Below are 21,855 nucleotides of genomic sequence, written 5' to 3' on the forward strand. Positions count from 1 at the left end.
ACTTCATTCACATTCCCGCATTCGCTTATAATAAAAGATATTTCATTCATGTAATCCGTACGGGCCATCAACATGGCTCCTCATTTTTATTTTTTTCGCTTAGGTAGAAATGAATAACCTAAAACAAGATCACTTTTGGGTACGTTAGGCTCAGTGAGCGCGTGCGTTTGCATGTATGCTTGTTGCAGACGCTTGAGGCAAGGCAGGGTATACTCAGCTATGGGGGCGGGGTTGCATTGCAACACCATGACGTGTTAGCTTGGGTACGGACATACGCTACTCCATGTTTTTTATGTGTTTGATATTTTCATTCTCACTATGGGATATGATTTACATTTGAAGAATTACTGTAAGCTTGTATTGCATTTCATTGCACAAATTAGGGCGTAGTATGTGGAACTGGTCTGTAGCTACTTGGGAACGAATAAGAGAATTGCAATTTCCTTGAGGAGGATGCCCGAGGAGCCCTCCTTCCAAGGAAAGTAGGTTGCGCAAATGCTTTTACCACGTAACATTGCAGCAGCAGCAGCAGTCGACACCTTTCCCGCCTCCACTTTTCCCGCCCTCGCGTTATCGTACGCCAGTCAGCGCCGATGCATAACCCCGACCTCGCTGCATATTCAGCGATCTTCAACAGTTTCTTTGCAAACTCCACTCATTCTTACGTTTTACATTGTGTGACGACTGATTGCAAAGTGAATTGTAGAGGAATGGACAAAGAAAAATGAAAATGATGTGTGTGTGCGCACATCTACGATGCCTGTGTCAACGGATGTTTGTATTTGAATGATGTATTCTGTGCAAACTTTGACAGATATTAGACATAACATGGGAGAATGGTGGGGATTAGAAGTTACATATGTTGTTAATTGAAAAATGTTTATGATGCAAAGGGAGTTCCACAAGGTAGCAGACCGTAGCTAGTTTTCCCGCCAAGTTCATGTTTCGTGTGTTTGAATCCGTCACTCTTGATGACGTACCCGCACGAATATTTGTTTTCTGAGTATATCGGCAATATGTATTTTCGTACGAAATATGTTCAATAAAATTAGTGACGAAATGACTAAAGGATCTCTGCAAGCTTCTGTACTATAGCTTTAAGCCTGGAATATAATCCGAAGTCAGAATCGACCCGTGCGGACGAGCGAACAGGTTTAGCGCCAGAGTGACAAAGGGCGGGGAGGCGGGAGTTCTCTTGGCGGGATCCTGACGTCGGGACCCGGGAAGAGGGGTGGAAGCAAAAGCGCGGGAAGCAGACGAGAGCATTCCCGCGCTAAACTTTGGCGCGAAAAGTAGTGTTTCATCGGGCGGCGACGCTCGCAAAGTACCCAAAGAACCATTCAGCGACAGTGACGTAATTTTGCAAGAACGGTAGTGGTACATACCGATCATCATACAGGTGGTAATTCAATTTCAAGAAGAGTTCTGGTTGATTTCTGCAGAACGGAGGAGCTATACACAAAAGGAGCTATACACTAAAGGTAAGCAATGGTGATATTAGGAATACATTTTTCATGAACTGGTATTTTTTATTTATTCGTTATTTTTACAATGTCGTAAATTGTAACAAGATAGATTAGGCACTAGATTGATTTTCTCGCAATTCTGGGTTCTCTTAATTGATATTTAACGTCAGATGATAAACTTTTCTCATTTGAAGTGATGTTGAAGAACTCATTTTAATCATGTTCATGAGTTCAGACGTGCATGCATTGTATATAGTGTGATCCTATAATCGCTATAATGGATACATGTGTTATATTTTATGTACGTTCGAGTATACAATCCTTACAATGGTCTGAAATTATGAGACGCAAGGACTAAACCAGACGGATAAAATCCTATTGGCCCGCCAGCCCCTCCCGTCTTGTAGCGACACCACCTCTCACCGCATCCCTCCCATTGCCTCTTAGGTACCACCTATGTCCTCTTTTTTATTGCCATGCATTGCTTAGTGTACATAATATTGCAGTGTTGATGTGGTGAAGCCTCTGAACATGTGAAATACTGTAACCATTGTCGACATAAACCCGTCTGTTTTCGGGAGAGTGGTCTGTGTCGCGGGTTGCGTAATGCTCATCGCAAGTACTTCACCATATAATTCTGTGACTGCTCCGCGCGTTGAAAACATACGTAAAATATTACATGGCATACGCTGTCATCCATTAGCATTATTATTTTAAGTACAAGTGGATAAACAACATGTAAATATACCGCAGACTTGAAGTGAAATGTAAAAATATTTTTTTTTTATCCCTGGCTAGGCCACGTCGTTTGAGACTCGGTCGCGTAACGCCACTCCGCGCACCTAAGTAGTGCGTCCCCACCCGGTATTTCGTATATTTCATTGTTTTCCCTGATACTACGTCTTGATTTCTTATGGTTTGGTATTTTGAACAGTGATCATGAGGAGGAGTGACGAATTGCACATGTAACAGGGCCTAAATATGCTCTACTAGCAAAGATATTAGTTAAAATACGGGTGCGTCTGGATATGTTCTCGCGAGGAAAATCTTGTCTCGTTGCTATTTTCTTGTAACTTGTAACATAGATGGATTAGGTGTTGTCATTAAATCATGATTCCACAAAAGAAAACTACATGGGGAGTGTCGTTGTTCTGTAATAAGGATAAGTATGGCATGAAGATGCCGATGTTCACATGGCTTACTCAAGGTTGTCAGGGCTACCAACATGGCTGCGGCCAACGGCGGCAAAGGCAGCGACTGGCGGAGGGAGGAGGGGGAGGTGTCTACGTCTGGTGAAAGAGGTACTTCTGAAAACGGAGCCTTTCACGTAGAGATTTTAGATGCAGGCATTTTTTTCTTTCCCTTGATAGAGATTTGCAAAATTAAAGGATAGACACTGAGGGAGCCGCTGGTCCTAGAGGAGTTGATTATAACAGTCTCGTGGAAGCCCATCCCCCACCCCCTTTGCCAATAATTGGATTTGATTGTACGACGTCCGCGTGGCTGAGATGTCTGTCTGGATGGGTGTCTGGCTCCGGCGTTCCTTTCGCCATTGATATGTCGCGATGGTCTTACCTCTTCCCCTCTACTCACGGTTTGGCCATTCACGTCGCTGCATGTTTATCAATTTAACCCCCATACCTCTACTACCACGTCTTGTTCGTACCCCCCCCACCCATGAGAAGACGTCACACTGATATCATTGGTCCTTTCTCCATTCATTGGATATCTGTGTTACATGCTACATAATTTGCACCTTACTCGATTCTACCCGTATACATGAATTGTCAAAGATATAATATGCAATTACCCTCCTGGGTAATATTTATATTTCCAAACTTTCATAAGTCCCACAATAGTTTACCCCAAATTACAAGCACACAGTCATAGGCATGGAGATTAGACTGTCGCAGTAGTAATGAATGAGTTACGCGCCTTTCCATCAATCCTTTCCAAGTATATTCCTGACTCAAGTCGTCTCAATCCAAAAACAATCTGTCGGACAGGTTTTAAGATATCATAAGAGTATATTAGCTTATTCATAGATAGGCCATAGGAGCGGTTGAATAGATGTAGTGGTTTTGTGTGCGGGGGTGGGGGGTGGGCGGCGTGTATTTGTATCATGGGTTAGGTCGGGGGGAGGGGCATGTGTGTATCGAGCGAGAGTAGAATAGAATGAATGATCAAGGGTGTGAGTACCGTAGCCCAAGTGAACGTTGGAGAGAGGAGTCTGTTGACATAGTGTTGCTATTTGTATTAGTCGTGAGGATATCTAATAATGACCTGAGTGTATATATATATATATATATATAATATAATGCATACATATACGTATGTGTATATTATACATTTGTGTGCACGCGCCTAATATACAAACGTTTTTGTTGATTTGCTCTTTGGGTCTTGGATTTTGTAAAATAAATATTAAAATTGAAATATATGTAAGTTTAGCAAATTGGTGTAAACATAATTCGGAAAAGTATGTGATTCATTAACTTTGCGAATGTGGGTGTTAGCGCTTGCAGACTTGGTATTTTGCGCGCGAATACCAGGAATGCACTATGTATCGCTGTTTACTGGGAAGGCGTCGCGGCGGGCCGTGTCCCAAGCCTGTTTCCACAAATAGCCCCGGCCCACGTTACCGAGTATGTTACTTTCTAATTGTCGGAATCTCCTCTGCAACGGGTTTTCTGTCCTCACACACCAAGTGTTTCCAAGGTGGTGACTGGGAGAAGGATGGAGGAGTGGGAGAGGAAAAGATTGCGGTAGCACATGAAGCAGTGCGCCAGTCCTTTGAGCATCACCCCGACGGACGCTCAAGTAATGCATTTCGGGGAATCGACCTTGCCGAACAACGTGGACTCAGCCATTTCCAAGAGCTGAACGTCAGGTGAATGGGTCAGAACTCGGGAGGCATATGGACGCGGGTAAAGCGAGTGGGGGTGGGGCTGGGGTAGGGTAGGAGGAGGCTTGTGTGAAAGTCGGCTTGTGATTGGGGGTTTGGAAACCAAAGTGACCCTATTGGTCACTCCTGACGCTACATGGGAAAGAAATCTTAAGACAGAATCTCTAGGATGACATACATTTGCATTTATTCTGTCAGGGTCATTTTTGTGTAGCCAGAATTTCGTCAAAAATTAAATTATATGAAAGTGGTACGGTGATTATTTTCAGGATTGAAATAATATTTTTCTGTATGGATGTTATAATGAAACAAGTGTGTGTGTGTGTGTGTGTGTGTGTGTGTGTGTTGGGGAGGGGGGTGATAGTAGTCGGGTTGTGATGTTTGCGGCATTTAAAGTTCATTGGTACAGATGCCATCAACTGCCAGGGTGATGTATTAATAGGTAATATATTCTGTATTGCAATTTTGGTATTGCGAATTATTTCTTTTGAAAGCGCATAGCATAGATAAATGTCTTACTGAGTGAAAGAAAGTAACTCAGTGTCATTTGGGCGGTTAATAATTGCAAGGACTGGGTAGTAGTGGTGGTATTCATTGATGGCGGGAAGGTTGTCAGCCCTGTGCGGAGAAATACTCACACACATGGAGCTCTTAGGCAGTCTGACTGTAGACGTGAGAGTGAGTAGCCCGCGTAGGCCACGTGCGTTGGACTCTACCCTGCCTTCTCGTGTTTTGACTATTTTAAGACCATAAACGGACCTGAAAGTCGCCGGTTTTTCATCTTAAGGTAAGGTAGTAATTGTATCTTGTGACTGTTGGCATTATTTGAGTTATTGAGCAGGATTCAACTCCGATTCTCTTGGGTTAGATTTTGGCATATGCCCTCAGTGAACCAGAAATCGTCGACACGCTATGTTCCTGGAAGGTTTAGTGACTTACTTCGTCGTGGAATACAGATTGTCACCATGGTCGGGAACTGTTTAGCATTAATAGGAACGTTAGTCTGGTTCTACCCGTGAACGTCCGTCTGTATATTCATGTAATTTTCTGAACGTCTTGTTCCAAGGTCATTTAACGTGTAGGTGTGAATACCCTCGTGCCCTGTTTGCCAAGTTCTTACGTCTTAAGAACTGTCTTGACTTGCCAGGGACGCCAAAGGCTATAAGACTTCCTTCACTGGTATTCGTAGACGCCCCCTTCGAGAACCTTCGGCAGTGTCTGTGTGCGTTTGTGTGTGTGCGCGTCCGTTGGGGTTCTAAAGTCGCTGTGTGTGCGTGTGTAGGTTTTGGCAGCAGGCAGGGGCTAATGTTGTTAAAGGAACTCGAGCAGGGTGTTGTTGCATAGGCCTAGGTTGCGTCAGTGTGGAACAGCAGCAGCAGCATCCCACGTGACATGCTTGCTGCTATCGATTAGACTGGTGTCTCGCGTATCGTTGCGTACTCGCTCGCCTCCCCCACCCCCTCCTCCCTCGTCCTCGACCTCATCGTGTCTGGCTATGCTTTTAGGATAGCTCTAGTGACCCCACCTCACCTCACCTCACCCCACCCCACCCCCCTTGCCTTAGTGGTTAAGGTTTACAAGTAGTTAAATTATTTAGAGGTGTGACACGGTTATTGGTCGCGTCCTGGTGATGCTGTGGTCAGTGTTTGTCTAGTAGGAGGACTGATTGGAGAGATTGGTATAATCTGCAAGCAAGATTTTTCGAGTTTGTAATTAGTCGGACAGAACGAGTGGGCATCTATGGTTAATTGTAGGGAGTTGACCAGTCACACATTAGGCCGTAGGACTGTTAGTCGTTTTGTATAGCCGAAGGAGAAAGGTGCTCCTGATGGTAGCAGCAGCTCGCGCCTTTACAAGCATTTTTACAAAATTCATCTAAAACTTGAGCATCACTAAAGGAGTATTGTGATTTCTCGTTAATATTAATGAAGAAGAAAGGAATTTCCGAGAGCGGTGTCGCCTGTTGGGTGTTGGAAGACGCGCGAGTTTGCGAGACGTGGTGTAATCAATGGTGTCTTGCCTGTTGCCGATGTTCTTTGCATAACGTTTGTTTGCGGGCAGCGTTTGTGCATGCTTAGTTGAGCTCATACTTGTTTTGATGATATTTTGAAAAAAGGAAGCTTCTACAGCTAGGTGGCCGCGAACGAGTGTGACGGAACAAGGTTGGTAAGGTTTTGTGGAACCTCACCCTTGTACGTTGTGACCAGGCGTCGCTGTCATATGTGTAGTTGAGGGCCATGGACATGTCTAGTACACTTACGTGTTCTGGCACGACTATGTACGAAGAGTGGAAAGTGATGGTGAGTGTTTCATGTGTTTTTATTTACTTGTAAATTGAGGAGAGTTAAGGCTTTGAAACTTAAGCCATATGTATTTTGTTTTGCAGGAGTGGCTATCCCGGGTGCCCTACAATATGTTAGGGGATATCGACGGAGAAATGTGGGCTTGGAACCTAGGCTCGGCGCCTTCAGAAGACATATGGAAGAAGTTCGAACTTATACCCACTCCCCCAAGGTCGCCCTTACGGGATACAGACTACTCGGAAATCTCGGATCTGCTCGATGCTGAGCTGCCCCTGCTGGAAGGTGACATCAACACGGACGACCTGCTGGCATTATGTAGCGACGATGAACGCAGTTCGCCCGAAGAGGCGTGTAACCACGGATTTGTTGGATCGAGTCTGGTTGGATGCCACAAGTGTGCACAGCTGGTTCACGCTGGCACCGAGGTTCGTCATGACTGTATGTGGGCAGGGCATTGCCCCTCAGACACTCACAAGGTAGCATCACGCAACCACAACGATTCCTGCTCGCACATCACGGACCTTCTCGATTCCTCGTCGTCGTCTGCTCTTGGCAGCGTGGCCGGTTTCACACACTTAGCAGATCTCCACACTGAGGATGAAGACGACGACGATGATTCACAAATAGGAGAGGACCTAACGTTGGAGAGCATCCGGCCCGATACGCCCTCAGAGTCGTCAGACACGGACACCGAGTGTGAGGACAACATCGTGTATGAAGACGACGACGACGACATCGACGACGTGCGACAGTTGGGCGTGAGTCGCGAGGAAGAAGTTTACACCTCGAACACAGTCAGTGTGGTTCACATCGACCATAGTTACCATTGCCCCAGAATACCCACCTCACTCCCGACGACGACGGCACCCACGCACCCCCAGCTAGGCATCCAGACACCATCAGATTCTGGTGAGTATATTAATTTGCTTTAATTTTTCTTTTTTAACTTGTATGTCACAGTTGCTTCCGCCCCTTGGTCCACATTCTAGTAGGGAGGTCTTCATTAGTTGTGAAATGCCCGGCTTGGGTGGACAGTGTTTGGGGAGTTCCTTGTGTCCATCAGGCGTGGGAAAGACGCAGATGGTATCCCGAAGCGTGTTTGCACCTCGAGGCCACCACCTTCCCGTCACCCACCTCCTCCCAAGTTCTCTTCTTCCCCCATAACTGGTGGTAGCTATCTCGATACGTTATCAAAGCGGGGCAGGCGTATTACGCTACGCATCCCCGTTTGTTGGCGACCTCAGGATTGGCAGGGTGGTGGTGGTGGTTCAGTAATATGAAGAGGTTGTTATGCTTCACTTGTTATCGCGGTAAATAGAGGGGGGAGGGGAGGCGACTGTAGACTTGATGGGTTAGCTTGCCAGTGTACGTTTTTCATTCCTCCAATGCATGACTGGTCTCCGCACATGTAATGAATCGAGGCAACAGTATGATGGTGCAGGGATCTTGTCATTGAACTTGGCAGTGACTGCGCAGACGGCTGTATGTTAAGCGCCGGGTCTGTCTCAAGGCTGTTGGTGTAGTGGGAACTAGAGGCGTTTTCAGCACGTTATTTTGCGTCATGTGGCTTCAGGAGAATATTCATGTCTACGAGTAGTTTGACCTTTTTTGTCTGCAGATGATAATTTTTTTTTTTTTTTTTTTTAGAATAGGTGAAGTTTCCTTTGTGAAAAGGAATCAAACTCGTTATTAGATGTATCGACTGATTATCGTTCGTTCTTATTAAGGTGGCGATTGTTGTGGTGACTGTTAGGTACTCTGGTTGAATTCGTTATGCAGGGAATGCTGTCGTAGTCTCGCTAGATTGGCTGTTGTTTGTTGTCTTGTTGTTTCGTGTCTCGTTTGATTGCGAACGATTTCCAACCACCAGTGACAACCGCACCATGGTATTGCATAATGTCACTCCGTGCAAACTCCCCATCCAGGTCGGTCGCACGACGCATCTGTCCTGAACTGTCCTTGGGAATGTGGCGCTGCAGGGCCGCTGGAGCCGCTTCAAGGCTGACTGGCGGCCCGGTGCAATGAACTAGGGGCCCGGGCAGCTTGCCTTCTGCTGCTGCTGCTGCTCCCGCCGCCGCTTTCGTTGCTTCTGCTGTTACAGCAGTAGTTCCCGTGGTTGACGTCCCAGCAACCCCGACCTAGCAGTGCCTTTCTACATCGGCTGATCCACTATCGTTTAAGCGATGGACAGAACTGCTACATGGCTGCGTATGTTTGCATGGGACATGCTGGCATGCAGTCATGCACGGTAGCATCGCGGAAAGGGGTTGCCAAGTAGCGTGGGGCGATGCGCCAAATACCTGTCAGGGCATGCATGGTCTTGGAGTGAGTTTTCTGTCTTCCATCTTTTCCGTCTCGTTCGCCAGCTGAGTGGGCTAGCCATGCACTGTGAACCCATGACTCCATTGCCCCCACCCCCTCACCCCACACCCACTCATCTTGTGAATATTACCTCTACGTTGACACATGCTCGGCATTGCTTTACGTCTGTATGTGTAGATTGTAGAAGATTCAGTATAGTCAAATACGAACGTCAAAGGTAGTTTTGATTCTGCGGCTTGAAAGTGATGTTTACTTGCCCCCGGGTACCTAGTACTCCGTATCCATCGCCACATACATTGGGTAGTCTTTCGCTGACGATTCTTCTCGTTCTCGGCCCCTTCCTTGCTGTGTACTCCCAGCAGCGCATTCCACGCTATATTCACGCCCTTCGGCGATGGGTGACCAGTCCCTACGATAATCCCGCCAGGTTCGCCGTTAATACAACTTGGAGCAGGCGTTGTTTTTGCTCCTCCGCCTCCCACCGTCACCCTGTTCCATTCTCTCGCCACCGTACTCCTCCTTTGACATTTTCACCCACCGTCACTGTTCATAATTTGTTTCTCCAAATGTGATGGAAGTTTTGAGGTGACTGGGTGTGTGTGTAGTAGGCAGTAGTGTGCACGGTTGCATAACAGGGATAAGAAGAGACCTTCCCTCTCTTCACTCACCGCCACCCACTCCCTCCATAGGTTCACCCCCTCCCCCCCGTCTCTCTCTCTCTCTCCGTCCGTTGAAGTAATTTCTTGAGCCCCCCCCCCCCCAAGGACCGTGGGTATGATGGCCCTCGCCTGGCTGGGGGAAGAAGTTGGTTGGGTGTAAATATCGCGACATCCTTCGCAGTGGACACAGATAAATGATCCCCAGGACCTGTCATTCCTTGTGATCGTTAAGTCTTTGGGAGAATGATGAGGGGATCAATTTGCAGAGGCATTTAGTGCTTATAACAAAGTTGAATCTCTTCATATGTACGCCGTTGTTAAACGAGATGTCATCTGAGTGTACTTAGGTCAACAACTATCACGCAGGCATGCAGCGTGGAAAAGCGCGGATAGGCTTGGCAAGGCAGTGGGAGATTAGACCCCCACCCCTGACCCCCCACCCCCAACCTCCTCGCACGGTCTTTCCCGAAGCCTCTGTGTGGTCCAGTTCCGTTGATAATTAGGATAGTGTCCTCTTGATTTAGTTTCCTGCAGACAAAAGGCACAGAACACCTCAGCTACAGTAGAAAAAATCACGGAATGGTGGAAGTGGGCCCAGGGAAGTGTTTTCGAGGTTGGTTTGCTCTAGAGTAATCTTGGTCGACTGATTCGGGCGACTGCTGGATGTTATGAGCGCGGATCGAGCTTTTGTGCGCTCCGCGAGAAAATCGCGCGCGAGGAGCTGGTCTACTTAACGTCATGTTCGTCACGTAGTGTCATGTGGGACTAACTTTGATGGTGCACTGTTTGTATTTTATTAGTCCAATGATCCATTGTTCTTAAGCATAGAATAGGCCATGGCACAAAAGTTTTGTTTTTTTTTAGACTGAACGCGGTATGGACAATATCGTGTGTAGACTGAATCGACACTTGTTGCCCCGACCCGCCCCTTTTTTCGGTTTTCCCTTCGTTCGGCGGTCCGAGTCTTGCTGCGCCGAGTAGTAAGTTGTGTACGAACGGTTATACAAGACGAATTATACGTTTGCAATTGGTTGCCTGTATCCCTTTCTCTGTTGTAGCATAGTTTCAAGTGTATTTGTATGCTGTAGTCTTTTTTCACCACTGCATAGTGTCTACATATCGTGTGCAAATCACGTAAACATAAGCGGCTGGTTGCTTGCAAATCGCGTAAACATAAGCGGCTGGTTGCTTGACTACCGAATGTCAACAGACCCCCTTTTGAGTGCCCACCAATATGAACATTCACTGGGCACTGCCGTCCGCCCACATGTACCTACATTTAGCTCGGGGCTCGGCTACTGACTCCTCTGCCCTGTAGCCACGCGGTGCCCACCGCGTTTGTTGGTGGCGGCGGCTTAGTGAATTCCATCAGTATCATAGTATCTGAAAAACTCTAGGTATCATGTTATGTATGGCTATTTCCCTTAACGTGACTTCTTTCGGTGGGCAGTTGCGAGCCATTAGGAACGCACCCATCTGCATTCGAAGAGTTACAGACGTTAAAAGGAGTTTTAGGTTGGCGTGGTTTTCACTCCATACATGCTTGACAGGGTTTGTGGCTATGCGCTGTTGGACATGCATTGTTTTTCGATAGGAACATGTTACCGAGAGGCGGCAGTTACAGACGCTCCCTTCTGCCTTTGTCACAATTGCGCTGCCATCGAAGGCGCGAGGCCTTCATCGCAGGACACGTTATCCTTGGGCGCCTTGGGTCTCTCTTGGTTGCTGATCCCATCCTTCGTGCGCCATCTACGCATTGGATTATTATTGTAGAGAGAACGGTGCCCAGAACACATACCCCCAACGGTCGTTTGTCATTACGCAGTGGAATTACTGTTACGAGGTACAGCAAGTAGGTTACTTGGTCGAGTTGGATATGGCGATGAAGTTAGATTCTTGAAACGACGTTTTTTCCCCCATGGGCATTGTGTTTGACTGGAGCTATAGAACAATTTTATCCTTCAGTGCCTCGCCTTGTTTTAAGTGAACGAGAGAATCTGATGGATTTACTTTCAAATGATTGTTGTTATCGCGGAAGTGACAGATAACTAAAGTGGCCGTATGAACGATGTATCTTTTAAAAGAAACAATACCGGAATTTGTCAGTATTTACACCAGTGCTGTAGATTCTTCGTTACACACTCACCCAAGCGGTATCTTCCGTTCGCCTGTCTCGGTCTTGCCATGCAACAGATGGGGGATGCGGATGGCAGATTGCCTCTCTTAGGCGCGCGAGCACGTTCGTTCAGTAAATATCATAGTGTGGGCGTAAATGTATACATCTGTAATTGTGTGGGTGCGTACTTGCTCTCGTACGCCTATTGTTCCCCAGGTTATTGGAACAGTGTAAAGCAAGGTATGCTAGACCCGCGTGCGATTGTTGGCACGGTGCCAGGGGATCTCCTGTGAACGCCAGCGGATATGAGTGTGAACGCGTCACTTCAACTGTGACCAGTCGCCCTGAATGCCACTCCGCGTGAGGTGACACGCGGCCGTGTCGAGACGGTGGGATAGACTTTGGCGGCTGCGGTGTGTGTGTGGGGGGGGGGTGGACGAGCGAGTGGAGGTTGAACGAGTCACGCGTATGGACATGTTTGGGGGAGTTGGGGGAGATTACTGATAATGCTTGGACAGCCACCCATTAGAGACGGCTACGGCGTTGTTCTCATTGGTTTGGTCTCTTGTATTCGAAACAAATGTTGCACGCTACACGTGATCGAGACGTATGTCCAAGATTGATGCATTACTAGTTAACCATACAAATGGGACCTGCGCAAGTTCATTGACTGGAAGTAGGTGTGGGTGTTCGGGGATTGGTTGTTGCATGTTGGACCTTCCTTTGGGTAGATCGTAATTGGATGAATCCAGGTTTCCTGGAGACCGCGGGTGCGTCAAGTGGTAGGGGAAACGTCACTGGGCTCCCCGTTCCTTGAAAGCGTGACGTCACTTCGACTCGTACCGCGTGCGATCAGCTACCCGGATGCTTACCGCCGCGTTGGTTCACGGCAATTTCGCGCATAACCCGTCTAGGCATAAGGGTTATTTTGAGCTAGGCTCGCGCGTCTTGAGCCAAAACTCGTTGTGGACTTGTAAACTCGGCGTGCATTGTGGGTGGCGGGACAAATCTAGGTTTTGTCACCCGATTGCGGCCGGTCGCCGTGATGGGTCGATTCTGTTTTGTACCGAGATGAGTTTTTTTTTCAAGCATTTCCATGGAATGGTGAGGATGATGTTAGATACTCTATACGTCTGGTTGTGTCATAAATCTGAATACCTCTCCCTCTCAATCTCTCCTCTTTCTCTTTATCTATCTCATTGCTCTCTTTCTCTCTTCATGCTCTCTTTATCTATCTCATTGCTCTCTTTATCTCTCGTTGCTCTCCCTCTCTCCCTCCCTCCTTCCCTCTCTCCTCTGTACTACGACAATCATGTCTTATAACATTTCAAACCGTCAGGCAGTGTTGCGCTTCAAACCATATTTTTCTGATATCAGAAGTGCCTCGGACAACTATCGAAGTCTCGGGAATTAAGGTTTCCGTGAAGATGGTGCGAGTAGTTTGTTTACTTTGAAGTCCCCCCCCCACCTCCCCCCGAGCTGGGAGTAGGCGGGTCTCGTAGCTTACGGTTGCGTAGTGTTGGGATATTTTTGCACGAACTTTTTTTACAATAATCCAAATGGCCTTTGCTAGTCATGATTGGTAGATATCCAAAACAGCACCACATTTGTCTTCACCACTCCCCACAGTTCATCCATCCAGGGTTATCTTAGCTTCAGCGCAGACTGGTCGAAGTGGCATGGCAACGGGGAAGAGCTATTTGATGTCACTCCTTCCTGTTTGATGCCTCAGAGAGGGACAGATTCACCTCCCCCCCCTCGTTCCCTCCCAATGCAAGTGAGCCTCTCACCCACCCTCCCTCTTATATCGTCTTGTAGCCTCTCCTGCGCTCGCCGCAATCGATACGGACGTCTGCTTCTTGTCCTTCCTTCGCCCTTTACTTCGCACTTTCCTTCACACTTGCCTTTTCCCCATTCTTTTCCCTTTCCTTTTCCCTTTCCTTTTCCCTTTCCTTCGCCCTTTCCTTCTCCCCTTTACCCTGCTTTATTGTTAGCGTACCTCTCGCCCAATTGACCGGTGTCTTTTATAGTTTTACTCATGTTCGGTTCTGGTGTCTTCTTGTTGGATGTGGTTTGTCTTTTGGTTTTGCGTGCGGAGAGGTGCGGGGGTGGGAATTCTTCGCACGACCCTGTATTGTATCCTTTCTCTGTTGTGACCTAAGGGCTCTTGCTGAACGCGTGAAATGAGCTTCAGCGTTGATCCATGGGGCGGGGGGCGACAATTTTAACTGAATTGTACATTAGTAACATAAAATGTGTTATTTGGCGTTAATATTTTTTATTCCTATTAACATTTTCAATGGTATGCTTAATATGTTTTTCTTTCGTTTTTACAGAGGATGAGATCGACGTGGTTAGTGTGGGAAGTCCCGATAGCGCCTATTCGTCAGCCAGTTCATTCAGTACCAGTAGTAGCAGAAACGTCAACAACAGCAACAACAACAGCAACAGCAGCAGCAGCAGCAGTAGCAGTAGCAGTAACAGCACCAGGGGTAATTCTAAACGGAATGGACATCGCCACAGCAGTAAGAGTGGAGTCAGAAAACACAAGGAAAAGCAGCAGCAGCAACAACAGCAGCAGCAGCAACACGACCTCAAGAGCGTCAAGCTTGCCACCAACAACCTGCCCTCGAATCCTTCACGCAAGGTCCGAAAGCATCTGCAGCAGACCATGGCGGCTGGAGTACGGCGCCGGAATGGAACTGCCGCGTCTTCGACAGTGGATGCCAGCGGAACGACTATCCTTATCAAGCGCGGAGGAAACTCCAAAACGAGGGGAACCAAACGTATACTCGAAGGACAGGGCAATAGCAGAGGGTCGAAGCGTAGCGCTCTTCGGTCAGACTCTGACGATCCAGAGCGGCGCCACCTCCACAACTCCTTGGAAAGGCTACGGCGCATCGACCTCCGCAATGCCTTCGAGGAACTGCGTGCCCTCGTGCCCGACTTAGCAGAGAAGGACAAGGCCGCCAAGGTGGTTATCTTGAAGAAGGCCGCCGACTACTGCCAGATGATTAGACGCCAAGAGCAAGTTTTAGTTCAAGAAAGATCCCGACAGTTGCGTCATCAATCTGAGCTCAAGAAGAGATTTGACGAGCTTCAAAGACAATACCGTTAGTGAGGATAGTGTTTTCTTTGTAGTTGATTTAATTTTGCTTTATAAGCCCCGATTGTATGTATTATTGTACAGTATAGTAAGGGGCGCTTGAATAATTATCATGGTGCCTGTGTATGGACTCGAAGGATCAACCATAGTTTTTCTATGGTGTAGCTTCTGCTGAGTTCTTGGTAGCTGGATTGAAAATGATGAAAGTTCGAATGCACGACCGGTGCCCAGTTATGTACCCTTTAATAAAGGGTGTATAGAGTGAATGAAGTCCGCCATATTTGAAATGACACTCGGTCATTAGAGACCGGAGCTTGAAGTTCGTCCTCCTAAGTAGCGTCGCCAAGTGATACAAGGCAACACAGCGGAGGCGGAGATTATTTATTGGCAGGGGCTGCACTGGCTTGTGTGTATGTTTGATTAATATGTAGCCTCGGGATCCCCTTCAAGGATTCCTGCAGCATCTAGAGCCCGCACCAGCCACTGGCCGGGCTCTTGAAATCTCAGTCGAGACCCTGGGCCCGGTCCGGGGACCAAATGCCAGCCCACAGTGCTGCACCCCCTGTGGGGATGAGGAAAGGAGGAGTGTAATTCCTCACGACGAGTAGTTGTAAGAGTTGCTACATGGCGTGTGTATGTCATGCATACGTATGGAAATTGAATTGTACTATATATTTGAGGCATTTTTATATTGTTTGTATTAGGTGGATCAACCTTTTATGTTAAGCAATCACAGAAGTACCTTCGTTGGGCGAAACCAACATCTTGTACATTTTTGTATATAGAAATGTGCGATTGATTTTGTGATATTGTATACATTAGTTGATAATTGAAATTTTATTTAGAAAATGCACAATAGTATTAGCCTTAAGACAAAACTATCCCCCCCTCTAGCCCCTCCCCCATCACCATTCCTTGCCCCATTTCTATTCCCAAAATTCCTTGTTCCCCACCCACTCCTAGAACCATTTCAGCTGTCCATTTACCTCACCTATTGGAAACTTGTTAAGTTTTTACAGATTTTGGGCTTCATTAGGGACCTGTCGTGTAGGGATTAAGTCAAGAGCCACCTTAACTAAAATATGGCCATCCCCTCAATAAACTGAGCTACAACAAACACTTTAATGACGTTCAATTTGTATTTAACGTGAACTCTTGATATAAATCTTGATTTAAATTTCAGTCGATTTGTTTTGAAACTACCCATTCCTTTTCTTGGTGAACATTTGTAAATTACCTTGCTAAAACGTGTAGCTTTGGTTTGACTATCTAGAGGTTGAGATTTTGTTTGCGCGCTTGTGTTCATATACTGTATATGTGAATTAGTGTTACTGCAACACGCGCACTCGTTAATATTATCATATCTAGTGTGTGCAACTTTAAAGATTTGTTCCTTCTACTGCAACGAACCTGTCAATCGCCTAGACTTGTCTTGTCCGTCAAGTACAGTGGTCTCAGTAATGGCTTGATTCACAGGTTTGTTTTACATTTGTACTCCAAAAATCGTGTATGTTTTTGGTTGGCTCAGTATCATGTTCTGTTGACCAGCCTTCGTTTCATCCCTAAGACGTGTACCTTATCCCGTACACCCTTGAGTCTCTTACCCTGTACCTCGTACACAAGTGTACACAAGTGTACACAAGCTTAAGCTTCTACGCTACTGACGTGGTTCTTCTTTGGGGGCATTATGTTCTTTGTATTACTTTAGACACCTATTTAGGGTGTGGAAAAAAGCCGTGTTGGTTGCAGCATTAACAATGCAAATTTGATCGTGAACAGGGTTTGTAATTGAAATTAGTATCCTGATAACTTTTTTTTTCTCCCATCTGTCTTTCCTTTTAATAAAAGAAAAGGATGTCGAGTTTTTCGGTTAGCCGCGACTAAGAAGGAGACCGGCTGGTCTATGGGCGGCACCGGCTCGCCCGTGCTTGTACAGTGTAATTATCTTTGTTCCATGTTCTGTTCATTCTCGTTTCGGACTCTCGTTACTGTGAGTGATATTAATTACTGGGTTTAATTTCACCATTAGTTGCGTCATTGCTTCTTGTGGTTGCAGCCGATTTCTTCCCACACCACTACATTATTGAAGTGGTTATGAACGGCGAATTTGTCGATGGCTATCCTCAAAACGACCGCTTAGGGTACATACGTGTACATAATACATACCCCTCATGTAACACACAGGAACGCGCAGGACACAAACATTTTACAGACATTCACATAGTTGCCACTCATTGCTTGGTCAAATAGCCACTCATTGCTTGGTCAAATACAGAACTTATACATACATTATACCCGCAAGCCACGATATATACTGACCCCCCTCCTCCCAAAGGTGTATTTGAAATATCCTCTTAATATAAACTTGTGTAACCCGGATACTGCCTAGTAGCTGTTCGACGTACGCGGACGGGTTATGGTGCTTTTTGCGGCCTTGTCTGACGACGATGCGGCGGCGGCGGCTGTTGTCGCGAGCTGCAGAGACAGTTTACAAGGCACGACAATAGTACACCTTCTGTATCAAATATTAGCAACCGCAGGCAGAACATTTAGTGCCGCCAAACCGAGCTATTCTGCATCTTTTTTACTATTACATACATAAATATATATACAGTTTTCTCTCTCGTCTCCAGCGCAGATGTATGGATAGACTTTTATTACTGCTCAATTTCTTATAACACCCTTTATTTTTATACAAATAGTTAAAAAAAAAAAAGGCCGAAAAATATTAAGACTAGCCAACTATTTTCTCAAACGGTTGCCTGCCTTATGGTACCTACCCCTCATACGTCTAGGCCAGCGCTGGCGCCTGTACTTATTATCCCCCTGTTAGCACTCTAAAAGCTTCTTTAGTTTCCCTCTACTTTTATGTTCATAATTTATTAATTGAATTCAATACAATACTGTGGCAAGTGGCCAAGTACCGCTATATGTATTTATACATTCAATGCTGGAGTTTATTTCCATCTTTGTTTGATTTATTTTAGTTTATTTTTTGTTTATTTTTCCCTCTCCAATTTGTAGTTTTGCTCAGGTAATGCTATTACATTGTTCCTTTATTAATAAATCAATTATTTACACATATCCAACCTATTTCAATAACCTTTACTGATGGATGAAGCAGAAAACTGATGAAATTTTAAGTAATGTGAAATTATAGAAAAGAAATGGTTTTGAAGCATCAAATAAGAAATTGATATGACAAATACTACTACAATGGAAATTTGGAGTGCGCTTATGACTTAAGACAAGCTAGTTCATGTGCCCTTGGTTGTTGAAATTATAGAAAGGAAATGGTTTTGAAACATCAAATAAGAAATAGATATGACAAATACTACTCCAATGGAAATTTGAAGTGTGTATAGACACGGTAAAGGAAACATGGACTGGAGGTGAAGCTTTTATTCCTGACGTATCGTCTATCGACTTTCTCATTCCTTTGAGAAAGTCGATAGACGAAACGTCAGGAATAAAAGCTTCACCTCCAGTCCATGTTTCCTTTACCGTGTCTATACAACTTGTTCACATGGATTTAAATTTGAAGTGTGTTTATGACTTGGGACAAACTAGTTCATGTGCCCTTGGTTGTTGCCAGCCTAAAAGTTACCAAGTAACTCCGTATTCGATGTTGCTTAGTAGACATTCTTGGAATCCCGACGAACTTTGAGAAGAACAAGGTGGTTCTTAACCTCAGTACCCCCTTGATTATCTCAAAATTCTCGTATCCATCCAATATAAATATATGAAAATAAATAGTGATACAAACCTGGCTGAGAAATGATTACATATATCCAATTACTGAACAAAGGTACTTTTTATTTCAAATTAGAAATGTCAGTAGGATACAATGAATGCACATTATGCCTTCTCGTTGTAAATATACCATTGCACTGGCTATCGTATCTCGTACCCCCAGGGTTGAGGCTTCGTATCCCTTTGGGATACAGGTACTCCATAGAACCACTGGTCCATAGCCATAGCCTGAAGTAAAGCTGCTGTTTTGCACAGTATATGAACATCAACGTGAGTAATATTTAGCCACCGGCGTTTGGAAACTTAGGCTAAATAGGCCCAGAACCGGTAACCTTAAATTCCCTTCAGAGGACAAGGTCATACTGTTTTATCGAGGTCAGAGATGAACTCGAGACGAATGATTTGTCTGGATCAGTTCCAGACTCGCTTTGGTCAAGTTTTTGTCTGGTTATAGTCTCGGGGTATGGGTTGTCTGGGCAAGGTAGTTACGCATGGGGAGGTCACCTAGTGTGACTTCTTCCCTAGATGGTTACACTCGTCGTCTGGCCAGCTGGCTTTGATCGATCTCCTGGGATGCCCATGGGCTTGTACTTCATTGACCCCCTTCTGCACTAGTTGCCGCCAAACTATTTATCAGTCATGTGCAACCTTGGTGGGTCTCAAATGGTAGGTACTTACTGGAAGAGGAACAGGAAACGAGAGTGAATGAACTCTTACATATGTACGGGCATCATGTTCTTGCATAAAGAACGATAAGAGTATTGTGGGATGGAATGAGCATCAAGCTAATTAGGTTGAATGTTTAGAAATTCGCTTGGATAAGCACAATAATCATCATCATCATCATCATCATCATCATCATCATCATCATCATCATCATCATCATCATCATCATCATCATCATCATCATCATCATCATCATCATCATCATCATCATCATCATCATCATCATCATCATCATCATCATCATCATCATCATCATCATCATCATCATCATCATCATCTTCATCTTCATCTTCATCTTCATCTTCATCATCTTCATCATCGCGTGACAGCAAGGAATGAGTTAACTAGTAGAGGGAAGTAGAGATCACCGAGCAGTTAATTGCCAAGAAAGTTCAGAGGAGGTGGTAAGTTATCAGATAAGAGTCTATTTCTTTTTCCTACTTAACGTACTTGATGATAGTAAGGAACTGAAATGAGTCGCACTGCACTGCTTGTGACCTAGATTGAAATGAAATGGAGAACAAATATGTGTCGGACAGGGGGTGGGTTGGGTTGGTACATGCTTCGGCTGGTCATCTTCCTTATAAGGAAGAGGAGGCCTTTTGGCATATGTATGTAGGAATGTAGTCCGCAGGGACGGGATGCGAAGTGGAGGAACCGAGGAGGTAGAGGACAAATGTTCAACCTTGATGACTTCCCCTTCTCAGCTGAATATATTCCAGAGTCCAATAGTAGCGAGAAGGAAATTGGTGTCAGAAATTATTATGTAGACGGAATCACGGGCATGTGCTCACTGGAAAGTGGAAATGCGGACATTTGTCCAACACAGATGAGGTTAAAAAGAATACATCACAATTACCAAAGCGTAAATGAAATTCACAAAGTAAAGAAACAAGTTCGATGAAATTAACCCAAAGGGTAGATGCATATGAACAGGTGTCTTCAAACCTTAAGAATTAATTTTCTTTTTATTTCAAAATTACCAGTAATCAAGGACTGATTCTTGTAAAGGTTTTCCCTACACGAAATTTTACCACAATAATGCCTTACCCGAAAGTACTAAATATGGTTGAAACTAGTCTCGATGTATTGATATATTCCTTCAAAACCAAACCTAAACTAACCTAACTTAACCTAACCTTATTAAGCCCTGTCAACCTAACCTAACCCAATCCAATCCAACTCAAACCAACCCAATCCAATCCAACTCAAACCAACCCAATCCAATCCAACTCAAACCAACCCAATCCAATCCAACTCAAACCAACCCAATCCAACCCAACCTAACCTAATCCAACACAACCCAATCCAATCCAATCTTATCATGGTGTGTACACTCGTGTACCACTCATTTTGAATTCGTGTCTTTGAAGAGAGCAAGATTCAATAAGGACAAGCAGACCAGTGACAAATATTTCTGAATCCCCGTGGGTGCTTTACACATACGGTGTGGTGTATTGTGACGAGTCTAAAAAAAAAAAGCTGACCGCTTACTTTTACTATACTGGAAGATTCATAGTTGGAAAATCAGTTTAGATAACTAGTTTAGCTACCTAGGCAACTTCTTTAGTGAAAGATTATAAAGTTAGCAGAATCTGATAAATCAATTCAGCGTATTATGACAACGTATTTTTCAAGCTTTGTTCTCGATAACGTAATTTTTCATTCATCTTAGCACAGAAACAACGTGCTTACGGATATTAGCTGGTCCTCTCACCAAGTTGTCATTCTCTAAACTGAATATATTCGTCGTGAACTAGAAACAAAGAGATCTAGATGGCGCGTAGTCGCAGCATAGGTCTCAAAAAAGAAATCTACGCAGTGTCAGCGTACGTCTGGGGAGAGTTTGCGAGAGCAGACTTGAACGCATTTGCTCTCGGGCCGTTACGTAATGTCGTCGATGCGTAGTTGGCCAAGGGTGAACGCCTGCTCCATAACTGGACCTTGGATGTGCGGCAGCCTGTTCTTTATATTTGTATTCTAAGAGGGTTTTCTCTTGCTAAATAAAATCGCCTGCTGATATCTAGAGTACATGAATATGGCGGCCACAATCACGAATGGGTTTAAATTAATTTGAACCCATAAGGAAGTAACTTCGTTTTTTTTTTCCTTGGTTGGCGTAAGTCGTCTTTTGTGATCCAGAATGGATATGTAAGATCACGCTCCTCACGAACGGGATAGCAAAGCAGTAAAACCACAAGAACTTATTCAAAACTGTCGTAAATTATTTTGTGTTCGTTTGACACCCAAGGAGTTTGTCTGTTGTCCCTGTATAGGCTTTTTATGAAGGGCTAAAGATTATTGGTAACATAGACGACAGAAACTCTTCTTATGCAGATTTTCAACGGTAATACTTGAGAACCATTTGTTTACATCTGTTCCGTAATGGAACAAAGAGGTAAGTGTCCTTTTGTGTGCTCAATAGGCATATTAATTAACCTAACTCCCATCATGGACTAGTGGCGTAAACGGAAGCGTACTGGTCTCGCACTCAGTTTA

General features: G+C 45.1%; 1 protein-coding gene across 4 annotated transcripts; it reads left to right on the plus strand.

Annotated features, from left to right (window-relative positions):
- Nucleotides 1-1,227: 1,227 nt before the first annotated feature.
- Nucleotides 1,228-17,961, plus strand: LOC143032345 (uncharacterized). 4 transcript variants are annotated; one of them, XM_076196952.1, is made up of 3 exons: nt 1,228-1,481; nt 6,758-7,583; nt 14,108-17,961. In XM_076196952.1, exons 2-3 carry the CDS (start codon nt 6,785-6,787, stop codon nt 14,887-14,889), a joined length of 1,581 nt encoding a protein of 526 aa, XP_076053067.1. In that variant the 5' UTR covers nt 1,228-1,481; nt 6,758-6,784; the 3' UTR covers nt 14,890-17,961. The 4 variants fall into 4 exon arrangements, with proteins under 4 accessions (XP_076053067.1, XP_076053056.1, XP_076053077.1 ...); XM_076196941.1 differs by lacking the exon at nt 1,228-1,481 and adding an exon at nt 5,011-5,158; XM_076196962.1 differs by lacking the exon at nt 1,228-1,481 and adding an exon at nt 5,031-5,163.
- The last annotated feature ends 3,894 nt before the right edge of the window (nt 17,962-21,855 follow it).

The sequence above is a fragment of the Oratosquilla oratoria genome, chromosome 1 (genome assembly GCF_046742065.1).
Source record: "Oratosquilla oratoria isolate Oo_2021 chromosome 1, ASM4674206v1, whole genome shotgun sequence".
In the NCBI taxonomy this organism is placed as follows: Eukaryota; Metazoa; Arthropoda; class Malacostraca; order Stomatopoda; family Squillidae; genus Oratosquilla; species Oratosquilla oratoria.

Coding starts and splice junctions, on each gene's coding strand:
- LOC143032345 (XM_076196934.1), top strand. CDS start 6,609: ATGGACATGTCTAGTACACTTACGTGTTCTGGCACGACTATGTACGAA. Junction 6,672..6,757: donor ACGAAGAGTGGAAAGTGATG/GTGAGTGTTTCA, acceptor TTTGTTTTGCAG/GAGTGGCTATCCCGGGTGCC. Junction 7,584..14,107: donor CCAGACACCATCAGATTCTG/GTGAGTATATTA, acceptor TCGTTTTTACAG/AGGATGAGATCGACGTGGTT.